We start from the raw sequence: 15,392 nt of genomic DNA on the forward strand, positions 1-15,392 counted from the left end.
TTATGATAAAACCCATAGTTAAATAACCATATAAGTACATATTTATAACCATATATAACCTAGCATTTCGACAAGGAGTCAATGCATACGAAAAAGACAAAGTCTAACTATCTGCTTCGCTCTAATTAGTCTTTCATCACACATGTTCTCTTTCTAAACGAGACTGAAGACAGTCATCACTATAGTGTCCCCTTTCTAAGCGAAAGCGGAGACAGTCGTCCCTTTACTAGATAGTTCCCAAGTAATTTAGATAGTGGAGAGTTAATAATAGATATTTTTTGGTGGATGGATCTACATAAATTGAATTTCATCGCAAATATTAGTCTTTTTAAGCGAATTGTGGACATTTAAGTAAGGCCCGATCATGGCAAAATTCGGCAGGGACATCAACAAAAGTATGAAACTTAGTTATACCGCTTTTTGTTGATATACGAATATATTTAACATAATAAACTCAAAAGCCCTATTTGGGACGTTCAGTTGTATGTGGGCTAGGTGGGACAATAGAAGAACATCTACTAAACTTCATTAAAATTTCTTCAAAATTACGACCTGTAGTTTGATTACAAGGTTTACAAACCCTATTCGGTGATTCAGCTGTATGGGGGCAAAGTAAAATAATGGACCGATCTTAACCATCCTTCGTCCTTGGGACAATAGAAGATCATGTACCAAATTTCATTGAATTATCTTCAAAATTGCGACCTGTATTGCTGCGACCTTAATTGATTACAAGGATTACATGGACGAACGGATAAATGGATAAATCGACCCAGAAAATGATTCTAAGCTGATTGGTATACATTAAGGAGGGTGTAGGACCAATATCATTTTGCGTTACAAACATCAGCACAAACCCAACATACTCTTCCCACTAAAGTGGTGTAGGGTATAACAATCTTAAGCAAACATCTTCCTTGCTGTGCATTGACTCCTTTGGACTAGCTTTCTGACTGTATAATCGCTAGAGTGACGATTAACTTTCTCGTACGAAAAGCACATGTTGATGTAGACAGCTTGCTTAGAGTAACCGAAGCGGCCGAGCTGCCGGGAACATTTCAGATTTTGATAATATTTTAAAAACTAAACATTTTTCGAACAACCTAATGATCTGGAGATTATTTTTCTAGCTTTAATAATAATTTACAAGAAATTACCATTTTATTATTAAATATATTCACTTGACTTAACTGCTATGCATTAATATAATAAAGAATTCTGAAAGGAAATAAGAAAGAATACTTAAATACATGTAAATAATTAATTAAATTATTTTTTGTATAGTTTTATACACAAGTGTGTGTAGAAAGAAATAAAGAGAGAGAGAGAGTTTCAAACTGTACAATTAAATTATAAAGTGTAAACTACGCTTAAAGCTGTGATTTTTACAAAATTGTAGATAAAATTTATGTAAGCACGCCAAATTTCTTTTTGTACAATAATCCAAAATTTTCAATATTTATATAATATTTATAATATATCATATTTAGTTGAAAAGTGCGCGTTGGATCAAGTATCGAGTACTTGTAAATATTTATAGCTTGTTTTTGATAAATGTGTATTTAGTGGCACTTAAATAATTGGAAAATAAATTTCGCATAATAGTTTAGGTTTATTTATATATAAGTAAATATAAATATGTTGATAAATATTTAAAAATACTTAAATCAAAGTTCGATCATGTTAAAGTGGCACAGATCCCTGTTCAATCAAGCTTTATCAATGTTAAAAGTTTCGATTAACATAGATTACAGTATATATCTTTAAAAATAATACTATCACTTTGATTAGAGCACGATCATATGAAAACCCGTCATAATGGACCAATTCGTCCTTGGGTCAAAACAAACATATATATGTATGTGCTAAATTTCATTAAATTAATATGAAAACTGATTACAATGTTAACATTTAGGGACATAATATTCAGAAAATGATTCTGATCTAATAAAGCTTATTATGGGTGTATAACCCATAATAATTCTATGAGTTACAAATATCGATACTCCATATTATATAAATAATATACCAAATTTAAAATAATATATCTATTAAATGTAGTTGTTCTGGGGGTTATTAATATCGAATTTCATAACATAACTTCCGTCATGAATTTGAAAAGTCCTTTGTCAAGAATTCTCAATAATTTGATACATGTCAATTTGAACATACAACATACTGCAGGAGACTCTTACTACAAGTCTTCTTCATGATCTTAACTGTCGCAAAGATTTGTTAGAAAAATCCAAGATTTTGTTGATATTTTCCTGATTTATCTGATAAATGGCTAGGAAGATATTAGCCTTAATTATGTGGATTTCCTCTGGATTATACGCATAGTTAAGGTCTTTTATATCATATCACAAGAAAAGGTTTAAAGGTGTCATATAAGGTCTGCATCAGAAGTGCGGGTTGTTATGATTTATACGTATTCTTTACGTGTTACGATCCGCTATTGAAATTTTGTCTTGTATGAGACGCGCATTTTATATAATAAATATTCTTTGATAAAACTTAGACCGTTCAGCAATATGGAAATTTATTCTGTGCCCCTGTATGCTAATTGGTAGTGTACTAACTTATCAGTCTGGAGGTTGTGGGTTCGATTCTGACCAGAGCCTCTGGTCTGCTTCACTACAACAGGCGTATGATCATCGTCACACTGATGAATGAATAAAAAATTTAAATTTGTTCATATACTGTACAAATTCATAACTTATCCACTTATAAATTATATATTTATTCACGTTTTTCTTAAATCCTCCCATCAGAGATGTTAAAGTTGCTTTCCTTGCATTTTTAGACAAGGTGATCCACGGACGCTTAAAGTCGGGCATGTTCTGGGACAACTTTCCTGTGTTCTTTAATTCATTTTTTTAAAAGAATAAAATATCTTTCCAAAGTTCTGGATTCTCATGGTACAAATTTGTCATTATTGTTCGAATGCCAATAAAGAGCCTATTTTCAATAGTGGCATGATGTCAAATCGGTCCAGAAATATGAAAAAACTCAGGATTGTTTAAAGACATTTTTGTTGTAATCGAGCCTGATGTCACAAATGATTCGCTTCTTTTACCGCAACTGCAAATGGCTGGCCACAGAAGAAATATCTCGGGGAATTTTGATTGTTTTTTTGTTCGGTATTATACTTAAACATTACCTAGTCCATCAGCATAAAAATCTTGACTCCGTTGCTGTGAAAAGTCTCACAGTACATAAGTTTCATCATACATAAAGTGTATTTCTTTTATAAAATTTTACCTAAATTTATTCCCGTCTTATTTTAAGTTCTTTATTGAATTGATCTGTAACCTTTGGAACTTTATACGACTTCAATCCAGCATTAGCTTTGGCTCTGCTCACAAACGAATCAGATCATTTAACTTTAGGAGCTGCTTTTCTTATAGAAGTGTTCGACTTCTTTTGTCTTAATAACATCTGTTAGACCTTTTTTCTTTCCCGATTCAGGTTTTCTTTTAATGCTCAAGTCTTCTTTACACTGTTTAATGAAACAGTATGACGATAAACCTTCTGATCATAGCTATTTTTATGAAACTGGATTTTGACTTTTTTAAGTTTTATTTATTTTTTACATACTTTTTTCTCGGAGTCCATTGTGTCCGAAATAAATGTTGAATATTAATGATTTAGAAAAGATGGCATCTGACAAACATTTTAAAGCTAACGTGATCAAAAAAAATTATAATTTTTTGGACCAAGGATAAGTTAAAGGCCTAAAAAGTGTTGTTAAGTTTTTTTTTTGATTTAAAAAAATTTCTTCCCTAAGTGTAAATTTGTATTGTAAATTTTTTAAAAGGAAAATCGACTAGTTGGTTCAAAACGACTGATTACGGAGGTCTTTTAAGCGCCACTTTAACATAATACTAAAATATGTATTATATTAACTTAACATATTGATAACTTAGATTAATATTTTAAAACTATTCACCCATCATTTGTTACTTCAATTTTAATTTCAAATACAAAGATTTAAAGAAAATTAAATAAATCTAAGATTGCCAATTTTATAGTGTAAACAGAAACAAATACCAAATGAAATAAATGTAAAATAAATAAAAAAATTTTAAATAATAAATTCAATTATTAAAATTTACAAACCTAAATATTTCAAAAATTTGTACAGTTAAATTAATTAAAAACAAATAGAAATAAATAGTAAAAAAATAAATAAAAAAAAATAATTTAATTTTAATCCATATAGACATTTATTTAGACGTTCTTTAATACAATTGATTTTTAATTATTTTCTTTATAATGTTTGCGTTTTTAAAATTAGTTTCAAAATTGTTTCAGAATCATCATTATTATTAGAGAGAAAAGAAAAAAAATTTTGGACAAACTCAAAAGTGGTAGTAGTTCAAAACTAGACGTTTATATATAAATTTCAAACTTAAACACGCACATCTATATATTTATAGGTTAAATTTTGTTAATTATTTTGTTGTTGTCATTTTACAATAAATAATATATTATTAAATACATATTGAATTGATTGTTAATTAAGTTTTGCATTAAATAATTTGTATGTATGTTAGTAAGAATACGATTATGGCATTAAGTTGTATCATTGTGTATTTCATATATTTATTTAGTTTTTGTTTAATTTGTTTTTTATACAAATATAAATTTCTTCATCATCATCATCATCGTATTATTATATTATCACATACATACTAATAAATACATAAACATACATACATATTTTATAAGAACAATTCCATGTTTAATTATAATAAATAATATATTTTCGTTTTTATTTATAAGTATTTATATTTATAAATAATTTTATTTAGATAAAAGAACATATTTATAGTTTATATGTAAGTATATATATTTATAAATATATAAAAAATTAAATAAATATTTAAAAATAATCCACAATGAATTTAACAATATTTATATTTATTTATTTTTTTTTAATAATAAAACGTTTATAGAAATATAGATACAGACATAGACGACAGATAGAGGAGGAGATAGACAGAGAGAGAGAGAGAAACATAAAAAACACAATTTTTGGTTGGATTAAAGAAAAAATATAAACGACGACAAATAGATTTTTCACCCTACATCATATATATAGCAGCATCATGCCTAAAAGATTTTCGTTGACAACCAGGTGACAAATTGTTTAGATATTTTGGAAAACAATAAATATCTGTCAAACTGCTGTATGTATTGTCATATAAGTATGTGCTTGTCACTGTTTAAAATTTCAATGTCCGAGACCTTGACTAATATAATTTTGCATTTTAAATCCGCCTACACGATTTCTTTCACATTTTTATGTACATAAACAAATCTACATTAGGGTGGTCCCCACCGAAATACAAATGGGCAATTTCGTGTTAAGTGGCCTAACTCAAAAAATCGATTTGGATGAAATTTGCACCAAGGTTAGTACTATTTGATAGTATGCCAGACACACAGTTTTAGCTCTATCGATCAAGAACTGCCGGAATTAGAGGGGGACATTTTGGTCATACAGGATTTTTTCAAATTAGTGTAACTTGTCCTAGCAAAAATTGTCCAAAGGAGTTTAGATAACTACTTCTTCACTGTTTCAAAAGTGAAGACTCTTTACAGTTCCCAAGTAATGTATAAAGTGGGCACTTACAAATCAAACTTAAGCCAAATATTCATTGCCACTCATCAACTTCTTTGGACTAGCTTTCTGACTGCCTCTACGTTATCTAAGGCGTGACGATTGACTTCCTCGTAGGACAAGCACATGCCATCCGGGTAGTCGTTGGCTAGGGGCAACCTGGTAGGTTAAATAGGTATTTCGCGATTGTCCGGCCGAACTGCTGGAATAGTCTTGCATCATCAAGAGGTGAGTATTTGCGTTGAATCTGAATCTGACCTTAGACTTTTCCCATCGCAAAAATACATTTTTAGTAAATTTATAGATGTCTGACGTTATATATGTATGTATATGTAAATATACATATATGATATAACAATGTTTAAACCATTATTTTGAAGTCAATATATAGGATTTTCAGACGTCGTAACTAATTTATAACAAGTAAGAAGTTATAGTCAGTCGAAGCCGACCATATAATACCCTACACCGGTTATAAAAATAAAATGTGATTTAGTGTTCATAATAAAGCATTTAAGTTGAATTGTACCATGTCGCAGATATACTTTAGCCATTTTTTGTTGAATAGAATTGTGTACATTTAAGCCATATTTCGAAGGGGGCTTTGTATAGGGGCTAGGGTCAAATAAGGCCCTATCATCAAAAAATTCATCAGGGTCATGAAGGCTAGTATAGAAAACTTTGTTTAGCAGCTTTTTGTCAAGAGGGTATATTGAACATAATTATGAACTTTAAAGTCGTATTCGGAGGGTTCAGTTGTATGGGGGCAAGGTCAAATATTGGACCGATATTACCGATTTTCAACAGGATTCGTCTCTAGTACAATAGAAGATTATGTGCAAAATTTCATAGAATTATATTCAAAAATGCGACCTGTAGTTTGACTACAAGGTTTACATGGACGGGCATAGCTAAATCGACTCAGGAAATGATTCTAAGCCGATTGGTATAATTGTGCGTTACAAACATTAGTACAAACCCAATATACGCTCCCCACTAAAGTGGTGTATTGTATAAAAAGGGTGACTATAACGCTTTTATAACTTAAGGCTATAATTCATCAGGTTTGTGAGTAGTCTAGTCTGTCAGAACGCAGGTCGTGGGTTCGATTCCCAACAAGCTCGATGGAAGCCTACGTGTATTTTTTCGGATACATCCTCTTTTCTAACTAACTTACTTAAGTCTATTATATATATATACTGTTGTGATTTCTAATTTGAGAGATCGTGTAAACATTGTGGTTCCCTAGAGAACAATTTCAACAGAATCTAGATAATGAGTCAGCCTATTATAAAGTAACTAAAAGATGTCTTGACGAATTTCCATTCCAAGTGTGAAGAATTTCAAGGTTGAACCAAAAGATTTTTCATATTCTGCATCAGTAGTCTACCTGTGTTAAGTTCTTTATTCAAATAGTCGATCAAAGACGCAATTTTCGATACAATTTCCAATAACATACCCAAGAACCCATCATTACTATACAAAGTTCCGTCTGTTTGTGACAATTTCGAGGCATTTCGTCTTTATTGAGTTGGAGTTGTAAGTCTTTATTGCTGGCAAATGGTCCTCGTAGGTTCAGATTAACTAACCAAGCGGCTATGTCGATTTCGTAAATTTCAGCATTGGACAATCTGTAGACCAATCGAATTGAAAAAAATTCCCGAGCCCGTTAGCTTAGATTAAAAAAATCCGTCAACCGATCTCTTTCGAAAGATTCTTTTAAATGTTTTTTATATAATAAATAATCTGCCCGCTGTATAATTGTCTTCAGTATAATTGTCTTCAGACTTGTCTGGGGAGTTAACCTATCTTTATATCTTTTATAAAAAGGCCTAACTAATATGTTTTAGCTTTACCGCTTTCCACTAGATAAGTGCTACTATTATACGATGCAGGGCAATATTTATAGTAATCACAGTTAATGACATAAGCATCGTATTTTATTACAGCTGGATTGAACCAAATAAATCTATTTTTACTTTACCATAATTACGTATCGATGGACTTAGTACACTCACCATGATTACCATTAGTTCCAATATAAATTTACACTTTAAACAATAAAAGTTAATAGAAAAGAAAGAATAAAAGCACGCTTTAGCGTAATTTACACTGATTTTGACATTATGTTTTAGTAAAGTGACATTTCGTTGGTTTGCTTTTTTTTCTGAAATAGACTCTTTTTTTCAGAAGTCGCAACGTTTTGTTAAATTTGTTAGTAAATTATACATGAATTTTATAAAAAAAAACATTTGTTTTGTTAAAAAAAGCTGGATTGTATTTTGTGATACAGGCAGAGTTTCACGGAATGCGAAAAAAAGCTTTGGATTTTTGAAACGCAGTGAACGCCTTTTTAAAAAGTTGTTTTTTCAGTTAGTTTACCGGTTAATAGTTTATTATGTACGAAAAAAGAGTTTTTGTTAAGTTTGCGAAACTCACTCACCATTTTGTAATCGTCGATTTTTGAAATAGACCGTAGGAACATGTTGACATAGACATACGTGGGTAAATTTTCTATAAAAATCGGGGGATTTAGAAATAAAATTTTGTTTTTATACAATATTGTTAATAATTTAGTAGAGAAACTGTGTTAAAGATCCATTCCAAGTAACATATTCGATTTTAGAGAAGAATTACAATATTAGTTTTTGTTAATAAAATAATTATTTAATAAATAAATAAGTTTTTGTTTAATTTAAAATTAAGAAAAAATTATATTTAAAGTTTAAAAACCTAATATTCTTATAATTAAAAATACTTACTTATAACTAAAGGTGTTTTGTTAAGACTTAAATATATTTTAAATATTAAATTTCTATAAAATGTCTAGGTCCATATTATAACGAATTAAAGGATTTTGTGATGACATATGAACGTAATGGAAGTTGAAACCATAAAAAAAGATCAACTTAAAAGGGAAACGGAAATTAATTTTATGTAGAAAAAAATGTCTGTATGGATCTCATTAAATTAAAAATAAATAAATAAAATTTTAACATAATTTTCAAGAAACTATAATTAAAAATTAATCATTTGTTTTTAAATTGGTTTTATTAAATTGAAAAATGCATGCCACACATTTTCAATATATTTTTTTTTAATTGAATTTTAAACGTTGTTCTGTTTTTATAGGGATAATTTAAGAATTTCTGTATAAAACTTCTAAATCATATAAAAGAGAAAAACTAATTGATAAACAAATAAAAAGAAATAGAAGATTAATTTGGTTAATAATTATTTTTGTAACTAAAATTACGTCTAAAGCACATTAATTTTATTTAGTTTTTGATTTCATTTTAATTGTTAATTTATAATAAATTAATTTGAAAAGTATAAAATAATAAATTATTTGAATAAATATAATTTGAAATAAAATATGTATTATTATTATGTTTAACATCAAATCACAGTTGATTCTTTTTGATAACATTATGTATTTGCATACTCTAATTTTTTTGATATTTATATAAATATTTTGTTTTTATAATAATTAAGTTTGTTTTTTTTTTTGTTAAAGATAAAAATAATTTAATTTATTTAATTATTTAGACATATTAACACAGATTTATTTAAAAGACTGAGAGTTAAGAGTTTAGAATGAGAGTAGAAGAGAAGAATAGAGATCCAAACGACATTTTAAATTATTAAAAAAAATATATAAAGAAGAAATAAATTATATATTACAGGTACATTCTCGTTTCAATTCAAAAATAATAATAATTAGAATTATAACAAATATCCAATTTTGAAATTATAATATAATACTGCCAATAATAATCTAAATTTACCAATAAGTTTCCATTTGTTAATTTATTTAAAATTAATTCAAAACTAAATAAAACTCAAAATTCATAATATTTGTTTCCAAAGAATGTGGAATATGACAGTTAGAGTAGTAGGACTACCAACCCGGGAAAAACTTGCATTGAAAAGTAATGAGTTAAAAAGCTAATAAAACCTCTTTTCACTACATCTTCATTAGCATTTTAAGTCATTATTTTAACACGGTGATGTCATTGGAGGCAAGTACTTCCACGCTCGCTTACAAATAGGGAGTTAAAGAAGTACTTGCAATTTTTCTTACAAAGAAGTTGTTTAGTAGGTTGTGTTATTTTTTAATAATAAAAAGAGCCAGCTAGAATACGAACCAGGGATTTCGGTTTGTTAGTCAACTGTTCTACTCACTGCACCACTGCTTAGCACTTTTATTGCGCGTCAAATAATGGTTTTCACATACAAATTTTATTTTATAAGAAAGTCATTACTAGACTACTTCTAAGTAATGCGATAAGTAGTAGTCATTGAAAAGTAAGTGGTTATGGAAGTACAACCTATTACCGAGTTTTTGCTATATATAGCACAGGCCAACAAAAACAAAAATTTGAAAAAATTCGAAACTCTGAAATCTTGAAGAAGAAAGAAGATATAACAAAGGTTTAACCTTTATTTGAAAGTCGGCAGACTTTGTGCTTTCAGAAGATTTTAGACTTAAATTCTAACTTTTAGGACGCAATATCTCGAAAACGGGGACTTAATTCTTTAATAAAGTTGTGACCACTGACAGCTGTCAAAATAAAGTAATTTTAAATCTTATGATCTTGTTAAAATTTTTACTGATCTTGTTATTAACATAAGAGCGAGGAAAAAAGCTCTTCTTCTTTGCAGTTCTCCAGTGCTTTAGCATTATTTTGAAGGTTGCCATATTGCTTAGATATGGGGGATAGGATCCAATAAAGAGCGATGATCGAAGTTCGATGTTGTATTACAATACAGATCTTATTGATATTTAATATTAGATTTTAATCAATTTATGAAGAAGGTCCTGAAAGACGAACTGAGAATCGTTCTTCTTAAGATTATTATATACAAAATATGTCAATTATGACTCTAAAATTATTTTCTAAGAGGAAACCCCATAAAAATAAAATTTTCTTAAAATTACTGTCATATTCAATAGCATTCTTTGTAAGATCAATAATTTGTTTCTTAATTAAAAACTTTCTAATAAGAGTGGGCCAGGTGTTGAAATCGAAAAGAAATATGTAGCGATCGTAGCTTCGAACATTAACAAAATCCGTGAGTTTTAATGACTTTATCTTATAGATACGAATATATTTCAGTGATAGCCTGACTTTAAGGGATCGGTTGCAAGTTATGGATATATTTGTACGACTTTAATTAAAGTTAAGGGTTTTACATATTATTAGAAAATAATAAAAGTTTTGAACCAAATTATAATTTAATTCGTTCGGTTGCAAACTATAGATATATTCGCACGTCTTTAATTAAACTTAAGAGTTTTAAATATTATTGGAAAACAATAAAAGTTTTGAACCAAATAATAATTTGATTCTAAATGTTTTTCCGAATATATTTACATAGTTAGGTTATGTTTATAGGAGGATGTATAGTACATCAAATCCAAAGAAATACACCTAGGCCACTGTCGGGCCTATTGTGCGCTCCGAATATACATACATCTTTCAGATATTTACAAATATAGGTTGATTTAATTATAATATTTTTTTATTATCCAGAATATATGTATATTTTTGTGGCCCTACGACCAATATTTCGATATATTGCTAGCAGAATCCCAAAGTAAGATAAAACCAAATGATTTTGGCAACTAATTCATGTCAGCAAAGCTTGATATACTTTCGTGCACTGAAAATAATCCTTGCCTAATATATACAAAAAATGTCGTACATTGTACGAAATACTTCGTTGTTTCTTACCATGAAATTGTTTCGTAATATATATGAAATCATAAGAAACAAAGTTTACAAAAGCTTTTCGTGCTTTCGTAAAATTATAAAAAGGAAAAGGGATAAATAATATTTCGTATTATGTATGAAATTTTCACAAATATTACGAATTTTTTTTCTAAAGTGTGTGAATTCCCACACTTACGTAATATTTTATCAGTCATAAATCTTGCTCTAGAGATTCAGTATTAATGGTTGATCTGTTCGACCCAATCCTATTGGAAACCCTTATCAATCCACATATTTCTTTATAATTTAGAATTACTAAAAACTAAACTAAAAACAGAAAAAAAGAAAACAACTGAAAACTAAAATTATTGTATAATTTTTATTATATTATTTAACATTATAGAAAATTAAAAAAAAATAAAGGTGTAAACCACATCAATATATTTAGAATGTATTAAGTAAATAACAAATAATCGTTATGCGAATAGAAAATCGTATATTAAATCACAAACGGATTCTGTATTCAATATACGAACATTAATTTTCGACTAAAAATAATTGATATTTTCTTTCGTATGTTTTTTCAGTGTAAGTTAAAAACTGTTTTTTCCCTCATGTTGGTAAAATAATTAAGACTATAGATTTTAAGAATTATTTAAATATTATGTTTTTTGTAAATAAAATAATTGCTAAATTATTAAAGTTAAGTTCAAATAAATTTCAGTTCTCACATATAAATTTGAATTGTTTTAAATTTATTATTTGTTTGTTGTAATAAATATAATATTTGAATATAAATATTTATTGTATTTATTATATTATATGAACGATATTTATTATAAAATAATAGACAGAAAGATATATAATGTAAGTATATATTAAAAAGAGAGAGAGAGACAAATATATATGTAGTTTTCGTTCGTTCTTATTTACGAATATTTAAGTTGGAAAATCGAATAAAATTTTAAAAATAAACTCAAAGAAGTTTGAAAGTATTAAATAAAATGATCGATCACTGCGCATTCACAGATGAAATATTATATATTTTTGTTCCTTTTTTTTAATTTACAGTTTGTCGATTTGTTATTGCTATTATTATTATTATTATTATTATTAATCAATACTTCATACGTAACAATAATTTAAGGAAATTGTAATAAAATATTACTATTTACAATTTAATTGCTTTGAGGAAAATTGGAAAAAAATCAAAAGTTTCCAAAATTGTTTCCTACTACTTATAAGGACTTCCTTTTGCTGATTTGAACGTCTAGAGTGAAAATAGTTGTTGCTTGTTTTCTTTAGTATTTTTGAATTGGGTGGCAAAAAGGAAATCGGGGACCTTAAAAAGCCTTTTAGATTTACCATAGATGCAACAAGAGATAAGAGATAATGTATCTTGTGTGTATATACATATATTATTTTCTTAAAGTAAATCGCTTTTTTTAAGGGGGACTTGGTCTGGGTCTCTTGTTAAGGTATATATGCATTTAAAAGAGCGACAAGTTGTAAGTTAGAATAAGTAGGAAGTGGAAGCCCACACTCAAATCAGCTATTCTATTTAGTTTTATATCCTAAATAACGGGTTTTGTCTGTTTCAGATGCGATACATTATCCAACGCGCACTTACCATGGTAACATCATCGATTTTTGAAATACTTCTTACGAAAATGTTGACGCGCACAACAGCTGGACCATCTGTATGTATACAAGTAATAATTAAGACAATAGATAATACAAATACAAATAGTTAGACGTAGAAAGAAAAAAACAACACAAAAGTTAAGTAGTAGATATCTTCTTCTTCTTTGTTTTCTAATTAGTTTGAAATATTTTTCAACTAAATTAGAAAAAATTACACTAATTAATTGTAGATTGTTTATTTCAACTTTAACCTTTAACTACGGATGTAAATTTGAGAGCTGTCTCACACTTATTTTAAATCTTCTTAATTGTAATTCAGATGTATTTTGTCTGAAATTTGTATAATATTAGAGGAGATCAGTTGGTGCTGGTGTAAAAACGATCACTTATCTGCGATTTCTGTGTTTTTCTATACGTCAGAGTTGCCTATCATTTTCAAAATGTCAAAAATATCACACATCGGATTTGATGTTAGGTATTATAGAAAAATATTGAATATACATCCATTTAGGATTAATCAATTAAACAGTTGTAAAAATTCAAAAATTAATTGAGTTTTAATTTTTAGCATCAGCACACCAATTCAATATCACCTCCGTAGTTAAAGGTTAACATCCTTTGCAATAATTAAATGCTACAGATATACATACCTAAATAATTTTTTATAAATGCATTTGTTTTAATAAACCCTTAATAAATTCATTAAATATATTTACATACATTACAAGAAAACAGTGGACAGAATTGTAGCACAAAATAATAAGAGAATTCCACAAAAGAAATGATTTAGGAATTACAATTAAAATCTGCAAAAAGTTCGGATCAAGTAAGATGTAAATTTCAGGTAGCAACTAATTTTACCGTGGCACCTATCCCAACGGAAATAGGTGATCTTATATCGCCTCCAAATCGGATACCATAGAACCAAAAGCATCATCCACAGAAATCCTACATGGAACACGGCATGGACATCGAGGATACAGGGTCTAAGAATTTACATAATGTCAGACAGAGAAGCAGCGCTCAATGCCTTACTGTCGTCTGCAGTCAGGTCGAGAATTGTAATCGACTGTGTGACATCACTAAATGAATTGGATAAACACAACAAATTAACATTATGTTGGAAGTCTGGCCATGAAGGCCAGTCTAGCAATGAACGGGCGGGTTGCCCATTTTTCGATCCAGAACAATTCTTTGGTATCCCACAACGATACGCCAGAGAAAGTTGAGAGTTGTAAGTCGAATCGCATTATCAAAAGTTATCGCATAACGAAAGTAATCTTAGAATACTAACGGAATTACTCTCTGGATACTGTAGTCTTCATCCTAGGAAACGTCATATCGAATCTATATTGATCATGTAGCTGTCAAAAAATAAACCTCTGAACACATACTGTGTAATTGTCCAACACTAAGGACACGTCAAGCATAAACATTGGGTGCTGCTTTACTAGTGCCGAAAGATATAGTCAGCCTCTTACCAATCAAACCCTTTATTTTCATGCATATACATACATAGAACAACAACATGTAATGTTGACCACGCAACGATGTCAACATTGCAACAATTCATTGTCGCAATCTATTGTCCGTTGTCTAAAAGTTAGCAAACGTGACAACGGATTTTGAGCTTACCACGTTTGTTAACTTTTAGACAACGGATATGCATAAAATTTAGATTGCGACAACGAATTGTTGCAATGTTGAGAAGGTTCCGTGGTCAACATTACATGTTGTTTTTGTATGTATGTATAAACTGCACAATGGATGTTATTGAAAAATTTCGTGTCAATTTGGTACCAGACGTGTTTTTTCTTCCCTTTGTGTAGAGGTAGTTATAAATTTTGAGCCATTTATGCTATTTGACTAATGCATAGTGGGTCAGGATCGAAATATTTTGAAAAAACTGTGGCGTTTTTGAACAGCTGGCGGTGCTATGGGGAATTAAAATATTACTATATTAATAATAGACATGTGAAAACGGATTTTACAGATCATTTTACTGATAGACAAATTTCAGAGTTGGGTCATGTGTTCCTTATTTATTCCCAAAGTATTTTTCCAGCCCCGAAATATAAGAATTGCGTAATTCCCATATTTGTAGTAGGTTATGATGGACCATATGAGAAATCATAAACCGGAGGTCCCAGTATGAGGCAAGATCCTATAAATGTCTGTTTCCCAGAATAAGGGTATAACCCTGATTTCATGGACCATTAAAACGTAGACCAATTATGTAATATTTGATCACTTTATATTCAAAAATGTAGTCTGATTGCAGGGTTTACATGGGAGGAGGAACAGCTATAGTTCAATTAGTATAGAAAACGTATTACAGCCGGCTTTAATGTGTATTAAGAATCAGTATTGTAGGTTAACTACATGTATTCCTAAGAATAGTTCGA

At 28.9% G+C, this 15,392-nt stretch overlaps 1 protein-coding gene across 27 annotated transcripts in view; it reads right to left on the reverse strand.

The window, feature by feature from the left end:
- LOC119616170 (glutamate-gated chloride channel) overlaps nucleotides 1-15,392 on the reverse strand; it is a 106,215-nt gene that overhangs the window by 25,622 nt on the left and 65,201 nt on the right. For 19 of the 27 annotated variants that reach the window (XM_037972478.1, XM_037972475.1, XM_037972461.1 and 16 more), the window contains one exon: nucleotides 8,070-8,140. The exons of the other annotated variants lie outside the window; for them this stretch is intronic. In XM_037972478.1, coding sequence (XP_037828406.1) covers nucleotides 8,070-8,140 — 71 coding nt within the window. The remainder of the gene's footprint in view (nucleotides 1-8,069; nucleotides 8,141-15,392) is intronic. 27 annotated transcript variants of the gene reach the window in all.

The sequence above is a fragment of the Lucilia sericata genome, unplaced genomic scaffold (assembly GCF_015586225.1).
Source record: "Lucilia sericata isolate MDLA Ls3-8-SP2 unplaced genomic scaffold, ASM1558622v1 Contig000061F_arrow, whole genome shotgun sequence".
Taxonomy (NCBI): Eukaryota; Metazoa; Arthropoda; class Insecta; order Diptera; family Calliphoridae; genus Lucilia; species Lucilia sericata.